Raw genomic sequence first — 22565 nt, forward strand, 5'->3', positions numbered from 1 at the left:
GCCCAATGTGTCTCGTTCGCTCTTTAAACTACGTCACCACACTCCCGGCACAGTTTCGTTTGTTGTTGCCGCGGATGGGTTTAAATTGTAGTTAATGGAACGCCCGATGCGTTTCATACCGATGCTAAAGGGTGCCGTGTGCGCCGACGAACATGACAAAGCCTCAGTACGTAAAACCCACCTGCGGCGTTACTCGACAGTCAGAACATGTGGCGAAGTATTAAGAGCGTGAGAGTCCACTCAGAGCGCGGCAGTGTAGGTGGATGGGTCAAACAAACACAAGACTTACACCCAGGAGACCTCTGCTCATGTCCTGTGTGAAACTAAAATCCATCCAAAAGTAACGCAAGAGAGGTACTCGTGTGTCGGGCTCCGATGCCAAGGTTCATTGACCAAACGGAGGTATTTGACGAGTTGGGAGTGAGAATATGTTGCTCAAACCTGATTTCTCCTACCTCCTACCTGCCATCCAAGAGAAAGAAAGGCATTACACTGTATGACATTGAATATTGTTCTTTTCAGGAGTATTATTCCAGTAGAAACTTGGTTTAGGTCAGCCGCTGTGTTGGAAATCACTCATTGTTGTGTGGTCTCTCCCATTTTCCATTGTGTGGTCAAGAGAATTGAGAGCGCCTCATACAGTGCTCCATCCTGCCCAGTCAACAGAACAGGGGGGCCTCTCGCAGCAACCAACAGTCGTTTGAAGATGAGGTTTGTGGCTAGTTTCCACCCACAACGCCAAGCTGTCTCTGATTAGACCTGGGATCTAATTTGAGAAGGGGGCTAAGAGTGGGTTTCGGGGTGTGGGGGTCTGTGTGGCGCAGCCATCCTCTCCCAGAGGGCCCTCAGCTCAAGGGCTCGTGTGCTTGACTTTCTCTCAAGAAATGCATCCCGATGGTACGAATAAAAGTACGAGAAGAACATGCAGACATGGAGATGAATGGGAGAAGCCGTACATCCTCTCTCTGCTTTCTTTTAAACTCCCAGCCATCATATTGAGGACTATACCCCCCACTCTGCACACACATACGCATACGCAGGGTCTCCTGGTCCCAGTAATCATGACGCTGGTCGACCCTGTGACCCAAGTGATGTATTTCTGTGCAGTGTGTCAGCTCCCTAAGTGTGTGTTCTGGCTCCAGTCTGGGTCATGCATTGCCGGGAATGTTGATGAAAAATGACAGGCCATTATTACATGCCATGGCTGTCCCCTCCTCTCTCCCCCTGCCCTCGCCACTGATAGGGGGGATACTGTTGAAAAATGCTCGAGCCCAAATCAAAACCCGCAGTTGCTACTTAAAACCCCTCCCGCAAGGTCCAACTGAGGGCTATGAACACCAATTTTTCAAGAATTTAGGGGAACCTGACAAAATTTGGCATCCTTTTTTTGTGCTCTGCTACACGTCCTCCCGGCCTGCCTCCTTCCTCCTACTCCATTAGGTTTTTATGGACTCGAGTTTCTCTGTGGAGGTCATTGTGGTGCTAATGTTGTGCAGGGTGGGGAACAAAGCGCAGAGCATGTAAAAGAAGCCCCGGTTCCTGAGGGAGGAGATCAGGCAGCTGCAGGCAGGGGGTGTGAAGGTTTAGGTTACCTGAACACACTGACTCTTCTCCTCACAGCTCAGGACCACCTGGGTAGCCGGCGCTGCTCCTCGGGGAATCAGATAGTGTGGATACAAGCTAAGAAAAAGATTGCACACACAAAAACTAAATGACTATCGCACACACACACACTGAGGTGATGAACCTGCACGTCTCCAGCCTCCGCTGACCCATGTCTGCTGAGCACAACTCCCGAGGTTTCGGATGGATGTCAAGAGGTGTGGTGGCTGTCAGTGACGGTTGACCCTGCGCTAGTTCTCTGATATCTCCTGTCACACATCACTGCCCAGGAAGCTCTTTCCTTTCTCTTCTGGTCTCTACACACTTCATCATGCTGTCTGACTACAACGAGGCTCAAACCACAGACCGCTGACCCGTGCGTACGCATGTTCGTGTGTGTGCGTTGAGCAGCACTTGTGGATTATTCACAAGCTTTGATTTTTACCATAAAATCAGTTAACTTTTGCTCGGTTAGCATTGGTGTGTTTAAAGTTGTGTGCTTCATTGATGCAGTGGATGAAGAAACACTTTTAGATAACAAATGTATCAATGTACTGTATATAACTGCGAAAATGACTAAAAGATTGTTAACAATAACTAACATTAAGGTTCAAAGTTAATTCTTGACCTTGGAAACACAAACGTAAACCCAACCTCCATCTGCTGATCAAGATCGAGAGATATAATCGAAAGCTCCAGAACAGCTTCTACATGGACCTTGAGGTGTTTTGTCAACTTCTGCCTCCAATATCAAGAATTAATTCAACTTGTAAGCCACAGTTGACAAGAAGCACTTATTAAGTTATCAGAAAAAATTAAAACATGAACATCTACAAGTCGATGACCACTGGGCTTACCTGTCAATATGCTGATGAAGATCATATGATGTGATTGAAAGCTCCAGAACAGCTCATAAATGGACTTTGAGGTGAGTGTCAATAACTACATATAGAGTAAAAACACAACACATAAAGATACAAGAAAGAACTTGAATTACCCCCTCATGGTTGTATGCCTCCGCCAACCAGTCAGGTTGCAGTTTATATCCATGTCTGTCCAAAATGTCATCACTTCTTCATTTTATCCTGTTAGACATTTGTGTGAAATTGGCATAATTAGCAGATGAATTCTTGAGTTATGGCCAAAAAACGTGTTTTGTGAGGTCATGGTGACCTTTGACCACCAACTTCTAATAGTTCATCCTTAAGTCCAAGTGGACATTTGTGTCAAATTTGAAGAATTTCCCTCCTGTTTCCTGGAATTAAGCGTTCACGAGAAGGACAGACGGACGGATGGACTGACATGTGAACATACAGACGGACAGACAGACAACCTGAAAACATAAGGCATAAAAAAATGAAAAAAGAATAGAAAATGAAAATAAGCTCCACAGGTATTCCACATTTTTGCTTTTTGGCTGGATGTACACCAGGTCCCGAGGACATATTAGCGATGGATGGTTCAATTTCCCTCCATTTTAATTCAACAATGTTGAACACAAAGTTGTTGTTAATCGATTCACGGCACTACTGTACAGGGCTAATAAAAACTACAACAGCCATAATCCATATAGGCTACGGACATAACAGAGCCCACCTGTGGGCAACACCCAAATAATCTTTCACAATGAGTATTATGCTTTATTAGGCTGTAAGTTTAGTCTAACAGGACAGTATTCGGGATTCGGGACAACTGCTCGTAATGCCTGATTTCTTTGGGACGTCTGGCCACCCTACTTGTGAACATATAGTGGGTTTAGCAGGTTAAGAGCCAAATTCTTCCCTCAAGAGTTGATAAAGACCAAGTCAGTTAAAAGAGAGTGAATATCGATTTTACTGACAGGTGGCGAAAAACATGACTCCAAATAAATGATAATGTTGCTCCATGACTGCTGGATAAATAAACTGTTTGCTAAAAAGTTTGAACTTAAACGATGAAATGTCAGTGTTCAAAAAAAAAAAATCATCTATTTCAGGTTTGAGAGTGAAGACATTTCCTGACTGAGGGCTGCTCAGAGGTGATCCAAATCTTAAGAAAGACTTTTTTATACATGTGTAATTATTTATTAGGTGGGGACGCGTAAAATGTCCTCCCAACTAAATCATAACATTTAAAGTGTTTCTACGCTGAATAATGTTTCACATAATGAGCAGCTATGGCCACAATTGGATATAATTAAAGTATAGAAAATGAATGGAGTGGAACACCACAGAGGTGGTATCTGTCCATATTGTAGTCCATATATAGCACATGTGTACATATGAATTACTTTATTTCAGTCAGCCATATTTTCCACCCATTCACCGGTAGATTTAAGTCACAGCAAGCTGAGAATAGTTCTCGTCTTAATATCTGGAAGCATTTAGATGTTGTTGTTTTTGCTCAGCAAACACTTCAAAGTGGAAAGAGCGCTGTGGTTGACCACGGGGGAATAAATATGGTTTCTGATCAGCACGCTAATTACCCTCCACAGAGTAAATATGAGTAAAAAAGAAAAGAGTAAAAAAAACATTGTGAGCCACCCGGGTGTAAATGCTAGCTGTTGCACACAAATGTGGTCTTCATGTGGGTTACTACACTCTAGTGTTCGTGATGCTGCTGCAGCTACATAACCCAGCAATATCATCACCACCCAGTCCTCCCCTCCTTGTTGACTAATGCCTTGTTTAACACACTGGAGTTGATGCAGCCTTTTTTGGTGCTCTACGCCGTCTCTACGATCACGGATCATGACAGCTTCTGTATGCGCAGAGATCTGTCACCGGCCTTGGAAACATTTGTCACTCCCACACGGTTTTTGAGTCTTATACTCCAGATGATTTTTACATCTTGTTCGCTGTTACAGAGCTTAACTTTACGCTTCATGACACGCAAGTGCAGCGTTGCATAAAGGAGGTGGTGAGAGCACACACACACTGTACTGTAGCTCAATCACAATCTTGGAGTTTCCTGCCAAACCCCTGCTGATGTTGCTCTTGACCGCGGTCCAGTTGGGAACATGTGGACTGCGGCTTGACATCCACTTGCACACAGGTCAGGATCACGGGTCAGGATGATGATGTGCCTCTCGAGCACCTTCCCCTCTCTCTGAAATGCAATGTAAACAGCTTTGAGTGTATTACACTGCCCTGCTTCCTGCTGCTATGTGTGTGGCATGCTGCGTACGTCAGCTGATGAGACATAAAGTGAGTCTGTTTGCGCAGTTATAAATACATGGGACTGTGAATGGAGGCAGCCAAATTACCAAGGACTGTTTTGATTTAACTGTCGGAGTGCAGCGTGGAAAATCTTACAGAAATTGATTATGACATGAAGCTGACAATGACGTGAAAATCATTTTTGGATAAGTTATTGTTTCTTTGAACGCGGTCGTCAGGACTGAACGTGTATTGCAACATGTTTTCCCTGCAGGTTGATGAAGTCAACAAAGCACAACAGTTCTGACAGGAAGAAAAGTGATGTTTGTCAGATACAAATGGACTTCAGGCTTCATTGGATTTCATCCTTGCTTAATTTCCTCTTTATATTCAAAGCATGAAAGGCTAAGTCAACAAATAACGGTGGTGTTTGGCACACTGTTACACACCACACATCAAAGTCAGCCAAGGAAACTCAATGAAAAGCATTACCTGCAGTTTGCTCCTGTGTCTCGGACATTAAGATATCAAACAAACAAGCCCAACAACAAGATTGCATGTTGTTTTGACCTGGGATACTGTAATTATAGATATATAGGTATAGGCTACAAATTAAAGAAACAATGTGAAGTGTCTTAATAAGGTCTTGGGCCACCGCAAGCGGCCAGAACAGCATCAGAGAGAGCTGTCAGACAACTTCACACCAAGTCCAAATTTTCACGAAAGTGGATAAATACTTGCACACTTCTTGCACACCAAAGAGATAATTCCATGCCATGGAAAAAATATAAGAGCTGCGATGTTTCTTCCAAAAATATTGCAATCAGAAATGAGCATTAGGCCAATCAAACCTGTGTCAGTTTGATGATGTTACCAGATTGAGGGCAAGCTCATGAAATTGAGGCCATAGCAGGACTTTGGCGCCGTTTCCCAATCTACTGAGTCCACATTTTATTTTGTGAATTATCCGAGTTATCACCACAGAAAGGCGCAGGTATATCTCACCAGAACTGCTTCGAATGGTTGAACAGGTTCGGAAACTTTCGGAAGACATTCTCACCCACTTCATGCAGGTTTTGAAATTCTCTCACATTTATGCTATTTTTTCGGTGTACAACCGTGTGCAACAATATTTATGCCTTCCAAAGGAAACCGTCTGAAAATATGCACCATTACCGCCATTTTTAAACGATTATGTCCCACTTTCCTCTACGGTTATGTTTTCCTTGTTTGCTGTTTTCAGTTATTTTCTTTTTTATATTGGTATAGAGAGGCCAAGTCCCTCCCCTTCCGGTGTCCCCCATGGTAAAAATAAATATGTACAGTAGTCAACGGCAAGAGACAAATATTTTTTTGATACAGTTTGAATCGCGGCATGAATTACACATTTGATATTTTTCAATTTAAAAGATAATTTTGCAAGTCAAGAAAGTCTCAGTTGGTTGTAGGTCTTTCGTAGTATCATTCAGTTTTTTGTGAAACCGCTCAGTGAACTACATCTCTACAGTATATTTCACCAACACAAGCCAACTAAATAGCGCTAGCTAAGTTACCTATGTTCCACGCACAAATGAAACGTTATCTTACCTGATGTGTTTTATCCAGCGACTCCTGGTCTTTTTATAAGCCGGGAAGAGAAAACGAGCGAGACCCGTTGCTTAGGTGAGTGCATCCCAGAACAAAACACATACAGAGAGACGTCACTTACTCGACTTGGGTGTGTCGTCTTTATACTTCAACAGTTTTACAACAAACTGCAACTTTCTTGACATGCAACACACATCATATGTGTGATTGTCTGCTCCGCCCTGATTGTTGTCACCTGTCCCTCGTTAGTCCTGCTGTCACCTGTCCCTCGTTAGGCCTGATTGTTTTCACCTGTCCCTCGTTATCAGCCTCCTTTCATTGTGTATTTAGTTTGTGTGCTCTCCTTTGTCTGTGCCAGTTTGTCTTAGCTTTTCCAGCCTTGTTCCATCGAGTACTTGTGATTTAGACCGAGTGTCAATGTGTTTTTAAACTCTGCCTTTTCCCAGCATTTTTGGATACCTTTGTTTCTGAACTGACTTCCCGTGTACCGTACCTGTTTCTGGCAACTTTTTTATTTTGAGATCTCACTCCTCTCTCCGTGTCATGCGTTTGAGTCTATTTCCTTGTGGTTTCACCTGACGTTGCACTCACCACTCTCCATGACAATCAGCTTTTCTCCTCGCCTTCGAGAGTGGCCATTTGGTTACCCAGTGCCCAGACCACTGAGATGCCATCCACATGTCTGATTAATCAATTGATTCAAATATAAGAATTAATGAAGAGAAATTAAATGTCAATTCAGTCTGATTATCAGTTTAGCTGAGGTCATTTGTAACACCTCAGACAGAAACAAGAACGGAGATGTCATTTCGCTCATATACAAAACAACCATCATGATCCCACGACAAACACACGCCAGTCAGTGAAACTCACCATCATCTCATGAAAGGCAAAATATCATCATCACTAGAGCTTTGAGACTCCATCGCTGACCAGTTGTGCAAAAAGAAAAACTACATCCCAACAAAATGCGAGGTTTTGTCTCCCCAGACTTACCCAAAGGTGTTCTATTGGCTGTTTGACTGTATAGGTCATAGCATATGTTTCACATCATCCTCATTACATTCTTTCTAATAGCCAGTAGGGGGCGACTCCTGTGATCTGGTTGTATAGAAGTTTATGAGAAAATGAGCCTACTTCTCACTAGATTTATTACCTCAGTAAACATTGTAAAGCATGATGTTCATTTAGTAAATTGTGGCCCCATTTAGATTCAAATAGACCATAAAGCAGGGTATGCTTTAGGGCGTGGCTACTTTGTGATTGACAGGTCGCTACCACAGCGTTGTCCGGTCTGGGAGTTGTTCGTGTTTTCATCTTACAACTTTAACCCTTTCACAGTGTGTTTTCAGTTTATAAAAGTTAATTATAACCTTTTTGGTCACCTTAAAAAGGACTTAATCAGCATTCGGTTGTACTTAGCTCCACCCTCTCGTGTCACTTCTGGTTGCAAAAAAACAACATGGCGATGGCCAAAACGCCGAACTCGAGGCTTGGGTGACATCACTGTGAGTACATCCACTTCTTAGATACGGTCTATGCTCTAGCCATGTGGATGTGGTCGTTGCCATCCTGGATTAGACCACATAAATAAACATTTGATAATTTTATTTACTTGTGAGCTATATCAAAGACAATTTAACATAACTCTGTGATGGATAGTTACGTTTTTCTGACTCTGATTTTGATGAAAAGATTACCTATAGCTCCTGCTCACAACTCCTTCTGGCTGCAGATCTTGACATCATTTTCAATGTCAGACGATAATTCAGTCATATTTATGTGATAAGAATAAAAGAATGAAAACAAAGCCTTGACTTTATCTCATCAGCGATGAATTTCTCTCTTAGAATACATTTTATTTCATCACTTAACTCAGTGGTGATCTTAGAAATAATGCACTACACTAAGCTAAGCTTCTCCTTTAACCAAAACTACCAAAATTCAAATTGGAGCTCCGATCAATAGTATCTTTGATTTGGAGTCAGCAAAGCCTAAAAACTCATTGAAGTGTATCTGTGGCGCGACAAAGGCAAAGCAAAGAGAGAAAGTGGCAGAGAGCACGGTGCCGTGACCTGGAGGTCGTTGGCAGTAGATAATCTGGTATGAGAACAACTGATAGCCTGTCAGTAATGATGGGGCCTAACGCTGGAGAAGAAAAAGGAGGGGAGCCGCAGAAGAAAGAAAGAAACCTACTGAGAACTCCCCTATGTTTTTTGTCATCTGTGTGCCAAATTAGGGCGAGAGGGGAGAGGAAAGAGGGGGGAGGGTGAAGAGAACGAAAGAGAGAGTGCAGATGGACCACACCGACTGACTGGTTGGACTAATGTGGACGTTTTCTCTCCGGGGTCAGATATTTACTCCTAATTAGCTGGAGGAATGCGACGCATGAGAGCGGAACAGATACGTTACCGTTTTGGCCGGAATTTCCTCTCCTTCCGTGGCATGCGCTGCTTTAACCTGATTAGGTATGGCACTTATCAGAGGAGATGAAAGCACTCGGGGGATCGGTGACGCATTGCTGGACACCCCTGCTCTGCTCCCACTTCACCCCCATTTTCACCACGACCCTCCCCGTGGTCATTACTGGTTGTGCCGTGTGTCATGGTGCTCTGGAAAACTGGCTCCCTGATTTACAGTAAGACTGACAGCGTGCCCTCAGCGTGACACTTGTTGTGGGACCGGATCAACAGGAAGTTGTTGGGAATAAACGAGCAGGGAGACTTTCTATAAAAAATGATTTTTATTGAAGGAACTTAAAATGAGATAAACAAGTTTTATGAGGTGGAGAGAGGGGCATGCATGTTGTCAGGAAATGAGACAATTTCCATGCACATGTTTTAATACGAGTATCGGACCTGGTGGCAGCACGTCAGAGCAGATTTCGTGGTTGCACTCCAGCGCGGAGAAAAGCTTGTGGCTAACTTTCTGCTAATGATGGATTAGAAGGCTTTACATGACAGATGAAGCTAGTTGGTATTGGCAGGCTTGGTGTGGTGTAGCTTTAATCTGCTACATTTGTGGTTTTCTTGAGGAAAAGGGGCAATCCCGACTTGGCAGGGATATTGTTTTCCGCGTTCATCGTGTCTGAAAGCCATTTGGTTTGAATTCACTGTGAGAGATGTTTGTTGGTGGAATACAAGGAACAATAATAATAAAACAACATATTTTCTCACTTACCTTCATCTTACCATGCATATAGTTTTGGTTTTATTTGGCCAGCTTTTACATATTAGGCTTAGAGATTCATACCACCACCCCTAATTAGTTTATGGCGTTCACAACATGAAGAAACAACAGTTTTAATTTTTGTGTACTTTCTACCAAAGAACTACTCTCTACCAAGATAAATAGTTCGAAAGAAAACTGTAAACAGACATATTGTTGTTGAATCTCTAGCCACATTTCTGGCATCATGGCTCCGTTGATCTGTCCATACTCCGCTTTGGTCCAGACTGAAACACTAACAGCTACCAAATGGATTGCCATGAAATTTGGTACAGAAAAATCCGCGGTTCCCAGAAGATGAATCCTAATGACTTCATCTAGCGCCACCAGTGGGTCATCAATTTCACTTACCCTGTGAAATATTTCTACAAACAAGATGATTTGGAGCATTTTTACAAACATTCATAATTCCCAGAAGATGAATCATCTTCTGACTTTTCCTCTCATGCCGCCATGAGGTTGACGTTTGTGGTTTTGAGTGAAATGTCTGGACAGCTGTTGGCTTGACAGCCATAAAATTTGGTACAGATATCCATGTGTCTCTCAGCATGAATTGTAATAACTTTGGTGATCCTCTGACTTTTCATTTAGCACCATCTTTACGTCAAAACACTCCAACACTTTGGCTACAAAACTGATATTCTCTTCAGCTTCAGCTGAACTTTGTGTTTGGGGCTAATTAGCTAATGTAAGCATGCTAACACACTAAACTAAGATAGTTAAAGTGGTAAACATTATACCTGCTAAATATCAGCATGCTAGCATGCCAACCCTAGGAGCCCAAAGCATCAGTGTGCCTAAAGCTGGAGACAGACCAACTCGACATCAGAGACCTAGTGGCGACGAAGGCCACCTGTTGCGTCACCTCACGCTGCCTTTGTTTTGGCCAAAAAGTTTCACCCGAACGCACCACAAAGTCTACAGCCGACCGTCAGTTAGCACGTACGTTCTGCTCGAGCGTGAGATGAAATCACTCCCCACACAAGCAGGCGGTGGTAATCTGTATTCGTCATTCAAAAAGGGAAACCGGAAGATATACGGATATACAAGCCGTTGTTATGATACGTACATGAAACAAAGCAGCATTTGTCAACCATTTTCACACCACTCTCACTCAACATTTAGCTTAAATCCGGATGGCCATGTCGTTGTGATCTTTATCTTTAGAGTGAAGTCATATAAGATCATTCGAATGTGCCCTCCCAGAGGCTACTGTAGGCTACATCTCCAAAATGATCTATTTGATTGGCTGAAAACGAGGGGGCTATCTGAACGTTCACGTCACATGCATATTGTGTTTTCTGCAAAATATTTTGTGTTTTCCTTTACAAAAATGAAGAGATTTCCACCATAATTTGATGCAGAAATGGCAGAAATTGGTGCAAATTCACCAGAATGCAGGAATTGAAGTGTTTGTCGCTCAAAATGTCCTGTGGGAGGGCCCTGAGGCCCCCCAATTAATATGTAACCCCACCAATGTTGAAATGAAACCTACGCCCTTGAAGTACGGCCTCAAAGAGCAGCTAGCACGGCTGTGGACTCTATTTGAATATAGAATTTTTCAAGTCTGTGATCACTACAAACACAATTTCATTCACTTCCATTGTACTGAGGTAGCAGCAGAAATTTTGGGGACAGATCGCAATTGAATTCAAGCAAAAGGGGCTTATTGGCATGGGAAACATACATTTACATTACCAAGCAACTGTCAACTAAAAACAAATATTTTGTCCACTCTCTAGGTTCTATGGTGGAGAGGAGCTTGTGTTGCTCAGGCTTCGTTTGGCGACGCCAGGAAGCTGCTTGACATCCTCCTGGATCCATCTTCTCATATATGTCCACATTATATGTATTAATTTTTGTCATATGGATTGTCTATGTTGTATTGTCATGATGTTGTTACTCGTGCACACGTCATCTATTGCACGTCTGTCCATCCTGGAAGAGGGATCCCTCCTCTGTTGCTCTTCTTGAGGTTTCTTCCATTTTTTTTCCTGTTAAAAGGTTTTTTTGGGGGAGTTCTCCTTATCCGATGAGTGGGTCGCACTGTAACGGACACAGGGTGTCGTATCCTGTACAGATTATAAATACAATTTACTTGACTTGACTAGATCTCCAATCCAGGACAAAGTTTAAAAAGCTATCTGTATGGAAAATGTGTTTGTTTTTTTGTTATTTGGGTGAACCAATCCTTTAATGTGCAGTCATCAGCTCTTGATACATGTGTGTGGAGGACAGAAATGTGTTAACCCTCATGTTGAGGAAGGAGCTGGTGGTCTTTCTACTGATGCGGTTCCGAATTCGGGCTAAACATATATTTTTCAGAAATCCCCAATACAAACAAAATCAATCACCAGCTGTCACACAAACCACCAGTGAAGTGGAACTCCATGATTACACGCTTTCCTTATCAGTGTCCGCACATAACTTCATTTTAAAAGAAAGATCATGAATATTCCTTCTGCACCAAATCACTTTACAATCTGTCTTCCTTCTCTGGCCGTATGTTTCAGAGTGGAAATGATGTCAGATTTCACTATTACAGCCATACGCCATATGAGAGCTATCACTTCTAAATGCAAGACCTACCTCTGCTTGTAGCCAGCGGCACATCTGTGCACCTTCTGTGGTGGGCTCTGCCTGTGGTGGGCTTTGCTTTGTGTGGATGAAGCAAGCTGATACACATGATACACACACGCACGCACACATGGTCGCAGACGGACGCAGGTGGGCCCCCAATGTGATAGCAACAACAAACGTCTTTTAATGAACAAACTCCATTCAGAGCATATTCCCAACTACGGATCGCATGCACCACACCACCTGGACTAAGATGTCCGAGCAGACCCCAGAGCATTATGGGTGCCTCAGAGCTGATGGCTGCGCTAATGACCTGGACGGATCATGTGTAATGTGTGTTACAGTAAATGACAATGAGGTCATACCCTCTAATTTTGTACCCCACACAGAGCTTGTTCCCAGCTCCTACAACTGCTATTCCCCCTCTCTTTAACTCTCTCACACACACACACACACACACACACACACACACACACAGTTGCTCGCTGATGGTCTGTATTTGCTCAGGAGTTACTGGAACAGTCTGGAAGAAGAAGGACATCCAGCCTCACAGCCTCCAGGTCTCACGGTTCCACTGATTGACCTGATGAAGACCAAAGGCTCCAATCACTAAGTCGATGTGTGTGTGCATACAGTACGTGTGTGGGCACGGCTGTGTGCGTGTGTGAACAGGCTTGCGTGTGTGTCAACACCTGACCACACACACTGTTTGTGTGAGCCGTTATCATTTGCACATTAGACTTTTGAAAATACTCCAGAAAATTCTGGGGCCAAAATCCGTCTTGTCCTTTCCTTCCTGCTGTCTTCTTTCTTTAATCCCACACAAGAAGGCCCACATCAATGGTGTGTCAGTGTGTGTGTGTGTGTGTGTGCGTGCGTGCACGTGCGTGCGTGCGTGTGCGTGTGTTTGTGTGCGTGCGTGCGTGTGTGTGATAGATACCATTGGTTTTATCTGCTGCCTAGGTGGCACAGTACAGATGATGGGATGCTGAAAGCACTGGAGTCGTGCCAGGGTGTCTGAATTTAAATACAGCTGGTTGGTAAATGTGCGCTGACAGGACAGGCTGTTCTCATTCACTGTTCGTACTCATAGTACCTATGAAAAGTAATGCAATAAGTTTTGTTAATAACCAACGTTATCGTGAGCCAGGATGTGCAGGGCTGTCTCCAAGGAAGTCAGGTGAGGTAGTATGAAGAGCGACAACGTCCACGTTGGGCAGAGGTCGGGGTGGATGGACGGGTCAAAAAAACACAGGACTTTGACTCAGGAGATCGCTGTTTGTGTCCCGTGTGAAACCAAAAGACAACGTTAACCATAAACTGTATATAAGAAGTGGACGTAGTCACCGTGACGTCAACCATTGGTTTGTGGGCTGCCGTTTTGAAGCCTCGAGTTTGGCAACCAGAAGTGACAGAAGAGGGCGAAGCTGAGTACAACCAAACGCTGAATAAGACATTTTTAGGCGACCAGAAAGGTTCAAATTAACCTTCATAAACTGAAAACACACTGTGAAAGGGTTAAAGTTGTAAGATGAAAACACGGACGACTCCCAGACCGGACAACAAGGTAGCCACGCCCTAAAGCATACCCTGCTTTATGGTCCATTTTACTTTAAATGGGACCATAATTTACTAAACATCATGCTGTATTGAAGAAGACTTGAAACTAGCGATTGGGACCATAAACTCATGTTTACAATGTTTACTGACGTAATAAATCAAGTGAGAAGTAGGCTCATTTTCTCATAGACTTCTATACAATCAGACTTCTTTTTGCAACCAGAGGAGTCGCCCCCTGCTGGCTATTAGAAAGAACGCGAGTTTAAGGCACTTCCGCATTGGCTTCACTTTTCCTACCAGGAGTAGCCTCACTTTATTCAAATGAAGAAAAAATAATGAATCACTAACTAATATCTAATTTCTCAATGAACAACTTATCAGTTGAGTTTGAAAGTTCATTCTTGATTCTGGAAACAGCAGTTGACGAAACAATCCCCACTCAAGGTCGACTTATTCTGGAGCTTTCGACCATATCACACTGCCCTCATCAGCAGATGAAGTTTGCTCAGTTGGTATAGAACTACAGTATAGTTCTCGTAGGACGTTTTGTCCATGTTGGCCTAAAAGTTAAACACTTTTTTTTTATTAAAACAGATCACCTAATCAGAATTTTGAAACAATTAGGCGGTTAATCAATTAATTGATCAACAGAAGATGTATCAGCAACAATTTTGATAATTAATCAAGGTAATATCAAGTAAAATGGCGACATAAGTTGGTTTCAACCTCTCAAATGTGAGGATTTTTAGGTTTGTTGTAAATTGAATATCTTTGGGTTTTGGACTGTCGGTTGGACAAAACAAGACATTTGAAGACTTCACCTTTGACCCTGGGTATCTATGATGGGCATTTTCCACTATTTTATGACCTGACAGTTATAATACTAAATAGTTACCAGGTTAATCAAATAAATAATCAAAAGATTAAGTGCTAAAATAACCATTAGTTGCAGCCCTCTGGCTAACACCACTGTTTACCTCCTATCTGTATCCCACTGCACTGCTGACTAACTAATTTCAGACCCGTCTTTACCACACACAAACAATTCCTCCTCAGCTCTATAGTTTTTTTACAGTATTACACCAGCACTTTTCTTGGCATTTACACTGCGATTGTTGCCTGCAGGCAACACCTTTCCTCTCCTATTCCCATGGCTAATACCTATTTATATAGTTTCTGATGTTTCGCTTCCCCATCAAACAAGGTAACGATGCCAATACTGTAAGCCGCTTTCATTCATCAAGCACACTGGCATCAGCGGAGTGATAAATCCACTCAATAGTGTGTGGGTGGTACGGGCTGCGTGCTCTGGGTGGTCATATTTGGGAAATGTGAAGTCCAATAAAGGTGTATAATTTGGAGGGCATTTTCATCCAGATGTACACAAAATGTCCTGAGGAAAGCAGCGGGTTCAACACTGGATGTTATATTTATAGGCATTGTCTGCATATTCCCTTTGGCAGGTAGGTTAAATTTAATGAATTCCCTTTGGGAGCTATTTGCAAATGAAGCTCAGTTCTTCCAGAAAATTTCCCATTTGGCAGAAGATTCATTTTGTGTAACTTGAGCGCAGGAGGACATCGAGCTTGTGCCACGTTGAATTTGTCTTGTACTGGTGTTTAAAACGCTTGGAAGACAACGCACTCATTGTTTTGCTGGAAGATTTCCTCAGGATATCAGCACTGGTTTCACTGTACGCAACCCAACCAGCTTATGGATCAGAGGGACCCATTGAGAGGAGTGAGTGACAGAGGGCAGCAGGGAAGAAAGAAAGGAGCGAATGAGTGTTCTGGCTTCTTGACCTCTTAGCATAAGAAGTCTTCTGAGTTCAAACTCCAGTGATTACAAGCTGAGCTGGTATTTAAAGTGCCCCTACTCCCCCTTTTCCCTTACCTCCCCTCCTCTTCTTCTCCTTCCTCCCCCCATTCACTGCAGACTCGTGTGAGCTATGTGTGACAATGTCTACGACTTGAATATAAGAGTACATAACACATGAACCTGTGTGTGTGTGTGTGTGTGTGTGTGTGTGTGTGTGTGTGTGTGTGTGTGTGTGTATGTGTGTGCGTAGGGGTTTAGTCGAGTAGGTGAGCAGGGTCAGGGGTTGCTTGGTGGGGTTCTGGAGCCAGTGGGCCTTCTCCATTGTTCAGGCTGGAGGAGCCAAAGGGGGGCAAAGAGTATTGATGCCGAAGGTATTGCCTGCTTACGGTAGGGGGTTAGCAATAAGTATGTGTGTGTCCTTATATAATGTGTGTATGTGGACCTTTGCTCTCAGGAGGAACCCACAAGGGGCGGGAAAGGGAAAGTAATTACAGATGATATAGGACCAAAGGGAGGAAATTGATTAAAGAAAATGGGTGTCCAGGAAGTAAGCAGGGATCTTTGTTTCCCCTTCAATTAAACTGAAATGTCTCAGTGGTCCCTCTCTTTGAGCTGCACATGGTGGAGCAAGACTGACGGGAAGGAGGGCTCAGAGTGTGTGGGGGGTTCGTGATGTTGATGGATGGAGGGACTCGACACCCTCCATACACCACTGTAGTCATCTGATTAAAAGACGTTAGCTGTCTGCAGCTCACACACATGATTTAAAGAATAGTTCCAGCGTATAAGAACTTATTTTCATAGTTGTGGCCATCAATGAGGTAAGCATTAGTTAAGGCAGAGCACTGGGGTTGTGCTTGGCGACATCACTACATTGAAATTTTGATGGGACAAGAAACACATGTCAGATTATCATATAGTTGTTTAAACAAATCCTTAGGTTAGCCACGCTAATTTGGAACAGAAAACAAAGTCAAATTATGAACTTTGCATCAACTTTGACCTCCCATACCTGCTGTACTTGTGTACACACACACACACACACAAACACACACACACAAGGGATTATCACCAACATTTTGGGTAGACTCACTTTTGATTTACCTCCAAATAATGTGGTTTAGATGATCTGGCTAAATAGTTGGCTTGTTTACAACCTGACTCACCGCTTGTTTCTTGCCCTGTCTCTCTGTTATCACAGTGAATAGAAACGATGGCCAAAACTAGAAACATAAGAGCCACGGTGTGATAAACCGGAATTTTCCTTTAAAGGTGCAGTGTGTATAATCTGGCACCATCTAGTGGTGAGGTTGCAGATTGCAACCAACTGAATCATCTCCCATGTGCTAAGCGTGTAGGACAACTACGATGGCGAACGCAAAAACATGAAACAATTCTTATTTTCAGGTGATTATACACCAAAGTAAACACACTCATTAATATTATATTCCATTTCTGCCATTAGATCCCCACAAGTGCTACACGCTGTTCCTTTAAGTATTTGCAATCAAATTCTGGAAAAAACATGAAATGATATTTCGTATCACATTTTATCCCTGCATGTTTTCCACCGTCTTCATGCAAAAATGTTACCCTAACACTTGCTAACTGATACCCTATTTACACATTTTTGTATATAGCTCATCAGGACTCAACGTTTATATTGTATATTATTTATTACAAGCTATGTCAGAGTTGTACATAGCTGGAATCAGATGGACATCAAAAAGTCGACAGGCTTTCAAATGCAAACTGAAATCCGTAATTTAACAAACTTATTTGTTGAATTCAAATGAATTGAAAATCCTGAACAGGTTCATAAGGATGTGAGGAAAATATATAAAAATCCTGTTTCCAGTTCAGTGTATCCTCATTCAAACTTTCAAGTCATCTCTCTCTCTCTCTCTCTCTCTCTCTCTCTCTCTCTCTCTCTCTCTCTCTCTCTCTCTCATTTACTGTTGCTTCTCTGTTACTTGCTTGGCAAATGTGAGTATACAGTATGAATAGTTTTACAAGGCCAAGAGAGAAATAACAGTGAGGGGAGGTGGTGGTGGTGGTGGTGGTGTGGGATGGGATGGGATGGGATGGGGGGGTAAAGAAAGAGAAAACAGGTTGTCAGTGTGGTTGAACAGCAAAATAGCATTTTCTCCCTCGGGCTCAGCCTCCACAGATGTTTCATTCAGGCCCCTTGGAAGGGCCACTCTAAAAAGTGCTCCAGTCCCGACACAATTCAGCCCCTTTGTGCGCTGAAGGAGAGAAGCTCAGCCCACTGTTTACTGCTCGTCCACCCCCAATCCCCCCTTGTCTAACCCCCCTCCTCATGTTAGCAGGCGGAACAATTGGGGAGGGCCTTGCCCAGAGCTGGGGCGGTGTGGCAGGTCAACAGAATGGGCTGTGAATCCTGTGCCTCTGAATCCTCTGGGTGGGTGGTCCGGCTCTCTCCCCTCTCTGTGTCTCTCTCACACACACAGAGAAACACACTCTCCTCTCCTCTCCTCTCCTCTCCTCTCCTCTCCTCTCCTCTCAGTGATTAGCTCATCCAGCGGGCCAGGCCTGGTGTTGGTGCCTGGGCTCTGTGATGTGGTGATAGGTGGCCCAGAGAGGAAGCCAGACGGGGGTCTTTCTCCAGGTTTAGCGGACTCCCAGTTCCCTCGTCAGAGCGAGCTGGACCCGGACAGACCCGGTCAGGCCAGTCGGCGTGCAGGACGGGGGCCTGCGGTGGCCCACGTGGAGCCTGCCAGTGACTGGGTGGCAGTTAACACTAATCCTGCTGCTGATTACCACTGGCATGAGGAAATAAACAGTAATAAATGAACCTACAAGGCTGAGCACACATACACCCTTTACTCCACACCCACACATGACAAGTAATGCTGACACACTTGTTCAACACATTTATAAACAGTCAAAAAGAGGCAGCATGACAGCAAATAACGCTTGTTTTATCAGCCGATTCTTTTCTCGTTTGGTCTATAAAATGCCAGAAAATAGTGATAAATACTTGTTATGATTCCCCAGAGCCCAACAAGATGTATTCAGATGTCCTATTTTATTTGACCAACAGTCCAAAACCCAAAGATCCTCATCAAATCCTCACGTTTGAGGAGCTGCAACCAGTGAGAATTTGACCTTTTTGCTTAATAAATGACTAAAATATTAGTTATCCGAATAGTTGTTATTATTATGTTTCTGTTTATTGACTGATTGTTGCATCTCTAATTGCTTTCTCACCATTATCATCTCTTCCTCAGCCACCACACCACAAAACATACCATAATGTCCTCTTTTTCCTTAACAATATTATTACTGATCCTGATGAATTAAAAAAAACAACTGCAATACAACCTCACTACATGATTCCTACATTGTGTGAACCTTTTGTACCTCATTTATTTTTTAGTACATCAGCCAGGAAATAAAATGTAGGTTAAGTTAAAGTTACAGCAAGAAAAGAGGGCAACTGTATTATCACCATCTGGCATCTTTCCCTTTAGTCACAGCGACATCTAGTGAGCAGAAGATAGCACTGACAACAATGGAAACATTGCACCAAGTCACTATTTTGCAACAGGATCAGTTTCTCAACAAAGAGACTTACAGTTGGTCGTTATAACTTTACAATGTGTTGCTTAGAGGAAATAAATACTAAAACACTAAAAGGTCAATATTAACAGGTGGCACAAATATGCCTTATTGTTCACTAAATGAATTAACTTTTTACAGTCCTCATATTGTTTGTATTGTAGTGAGAGGAGAGTCTGAAGCAACGCACCAGCAATATGCTTCCTCTCACTAACACTATTTGAGCAATACTGTTCTTTGATGCATCCTGCTGTGGTCAGAGGCGTTGATCCGCTTTTTGGGTTCCTTTAGAGGCACGCAACACTCTGAGGCATTGAGGAAGAAAAGCAGCATTTGAAAGTATCACCTTCGGGCTCAGAGCTTTCATAATACATCTAGACTTTTCCCACCTGTTGCTGCTGCCATCAAACTAACTTACAATGCCATCGATCGGCCCTTCCTTCTTTATCCTGGGTAAGGCTCTTTATATGTTGACGTGTTTTATCGAGATGCACCTGATTACACTGTATTAATCATTGGTTTTATAGCTAACAATGTGTTAAGCTTTGTTGTCAATATAACAGTTTTCCTGAGAACCCTGTACCTCAAATGTTCTTTTTTTTCTGGCTTCAGGTAATTAATTATAGACGGTAAAATGCAATGGAAATTAAATATTAATGCTTAATTTAATAAAATAAAAACCCTAAAGTCAGAGCGTATGAGTAAAACATCATACGACCAGCAGGGCCACACCTTAACATACATTAATACACAGCTGGTTCCCTTTTATACTTACAGTTAACAGAGCTACTGTAAGTCATGCAGTCTGATGAGGTAGTGCAGGGTGGATTTACAGATCAGCAAAGACATTATACTTTTTTGGTGATAAATTATTTTTTATATATGTGCAAAGACACAACAAATTGACAACCAACAAACAAACGAAAAACGTTAAGTTTCTTAAATCTGAACTTGTTGCCAATGTTTAATGCTTAAAGGTCTTATTGATAACATTTTTATGTAGATGAATATTGAAAAAAAACAAAAAAAACATCCACAGAGGTTTTAGAAAGGTACCAAAATAAAACTATGGCACTTCCTAAAAAATATATATATATATATTAGGATTGTGAATTAAGCATTTAAAAAATGTTGGCGGGTCCAAAATGAATGTTTTGTTTATCCCTGTGGAAGATATGTAATGTTTGGTTCCCACTTCTAACAAGGCCTGTGAGCAAGTAGCATAACAATGTTGGTTATCACGTGGTATCTCTGTGTCGTCAGTGATCAGGTTTCCAATAAGTGTGGAAAAAAAATGGCTGAGTTTGACAATAAGTGACAATAAGTGCCTGGCAACCAGTTGTTGTAAAGTGAATGCAATGGAAGATGGGAGGGAGACATCTAGTGGCTGAATGTTATCAATGTTATCAACAGTACCTTTAAACTTATGTTCACCTATTGGATAGTTTTGAAAAGGCGGTATCCTTTCTGCAGGTTTGGTTGTGGCTTCTGTCACAGCAAATGTGACGTCAACAAGCACAGCGCTTCCCAATGAATCCACCGCTGCAACAACCCTCGTCACCACCGATGTCACCAGAACCACCGACACCTTTACCGTCACTATCCCTACCACTAACAGCACCGAGGGCACCATCTCACCCTCAACAACAGAGATAGGTGAGAGCTATTTTCTCAACTACTGTATTTGTTGCCTTTTGCATTCATCCATAAGTGTTGGATTCCCCAAAAACAAGACCCTTACAGAAATTTTCATTGTCATTCTGTTGCTAGTGTAACAGCTTTGGTCTAAGTTTACTTCCTGTCAGCTACTGCATTAACAAACATTGCAACAGGAAATACAAAGGGGCCCGTTAAAAATGTTTATGTTGTCAAGTTGGAAAATGTCTACAGCCAGTCCACTCATCATCATGTCTTCTTTGTTTTATGATTTCTCCTGTCTGTGGCATATAAAATGCTTCTCTGATTCAGGTGGTGACAATTCTACAAATGGCAATGTAACCAAGACTACAGTGTCCCCAATCACCAAACCTAAATCCACTAATCCAACATCTACCACCAAACCAATCATCATAGGTGAGTTGAGACTGCTGATTAATAAACCATGTTCTACAATTTGGTGTTCCTTGATTAGTCTGAGGATTTGACAGTTTTACATTGCCACACATTGTGATATAAGTGGGGACAACTGAAACTTATATGCCACTCAAATTATATTTATCTTGAGCATAAACCAAATTCATCGCTTTGTGGGCTATAATAAGAACAAGCTAATTACAGAAACACAGTTCTCATAACCTGCTGTACATTTTATCTTGTTAAATCAAAATGTTAAATGACGGAGAAAAAGAAATATCTGAGTTTAAATTGGATCGAGTGATGAATATTATTTATAATACGTTAAAGCTGCATTAGTCAATATTTTTAGTAGGGATGTCAATTGATTAAAATATTTAATCGTGATTAATTGCATGAGTGTCTATAGTTTTTTATTTTGTTTTTATCTGTTCAAAATGTACCGTAAAGGGAGATTTGTCAAATATTTAATACTCTTATCAACATGGGAGTTGTCAAATATGCTTGTTTATGCAAATGTATTTATATATTTTTTTTTTTCTTTTTATTTTAACTTATGTCCAAAAACCCTCCCAGGTACTGCATTTAGCATAAAAAATATGCTCAAATCATAACATGGCAAACTGCAGCCCAACAGGCAACAACAGCTGTCAGTGTGTCAGTGTGCTGACTTGACTATGACTTGCCCCAAACTGCATGTGATTATCATAAAGTGGGCATGTCTGTAAAGGGGAGACTCGTGGGTACCCATAGAACCCATTTACATTCACATATCTTGAGGTCAGAGGTCAAGGGACCCCTTTGAAAATGGCCATGCCATTTTTTCCTCGCCAAAATTTAGCGCAAGTTTGGAGCATTATTTTACCTCCTACGGACGAATCGCTACAACCTAAAAATTGCAAGCTTGGTTAAAAACGAATGTGCATTAACGCATTATTATCGTGTTAACTTTGACAGCCCTGATTTTAATATAACAACAATGGATCACAGGCCTACATACTGTGAACGGTGACTGCAGCTCTGCAGAGCATTTTAACATGTTTTAACTTATTGTTTTCAGTTTTACAACTTTACTGTTTTGGTTCACACCAAAAACTCTGATAATGTACACTATTACTAAAGGGCTGACAGACAAAGTTAGCGACTAGCAGGTGAACACAGTGGGGCATTTAGCAGCTAAACAGCCAGATATTTCCCTCTGGAGTTGACAGAGACTGAGGAAAGTGAATATTGGACTTATATTCAACAGCTGGACAATAACACGCTAAAAGTGTAAATAGGCAATTATTTACTAACACATGAGCTATAATGTCACTGTTTTGATTTCAGCTTGTTTTACTGCCCCTAAGTCGCAAAACAAATCTGTTAATGCAGCTTTAAACCAGTTGAGTATGTAAT

General features: G+C 42.2%; 1 protein-coding gene across 1 annotated transcript; it reads left to right on the forward strand.

Annotated features, from left to right (window-relative positions):
* Positions 1–19396: 19396 nt before the first annotated feature.
* On the forward strand, positions 19397–21442 carry LOC119485521 (cell wall protein DAN4-like). Its single transcript, XM_037765165.1, has 3 exons — positions 19397–19547; positions 20568–20750; positions 21063–21442. The coding sequence occupies exons 1-3, from the start codon at positions 19514–19516 to the stop codon at positions 21236–21238; spliced, it is 393 nt and encodes a 130-aa protein (XP_037621093.1). The 5' UTR covers positions 19397–19513; the 3' UTR covers positions 21239–21442.
* Positions 21443–22565: the final 1123 nt, after the last annotated feature.

This window comes from Sebastes umbrosus, chromosome 3, assembly GCF_015220745.1.
Source record: "Sebastes umbrosus isolate fSebUmb1 chromosome 3, fSebUmb1.pri, whole genome shotgun sequence".
NCBI lineage: Eukaryota > Metazoa > Chordata > Actinopteri > Perciformes > Sebastidae > Sebastes > Sebastes umbrosus.

Excerpts from the sequence above, each read along its gene's own strand:
- LOC119485521 (XM_037765165.1), top strand. The coding sequence starts at position 19,514 with ATGCCATCGATCGGCCCTTCCTTCTTTATCCTGG. Across the intron at positions 19,548-20,567 it reads CCCTTCCTTCTTTATCCTGG|GTTTGGTTGTGGCTTCTGTC; the intron begins GTAAGGCTCTTT and ends TCCTTTCTGCAG. Across the intron at positions 20,751-21,062 it reads ACCCTCAACAACAGAGATAG|GTGGTGACAATTCTACAAAT; the intron begins GTGAGAGCTATT and ends TCTCTGATTCAG.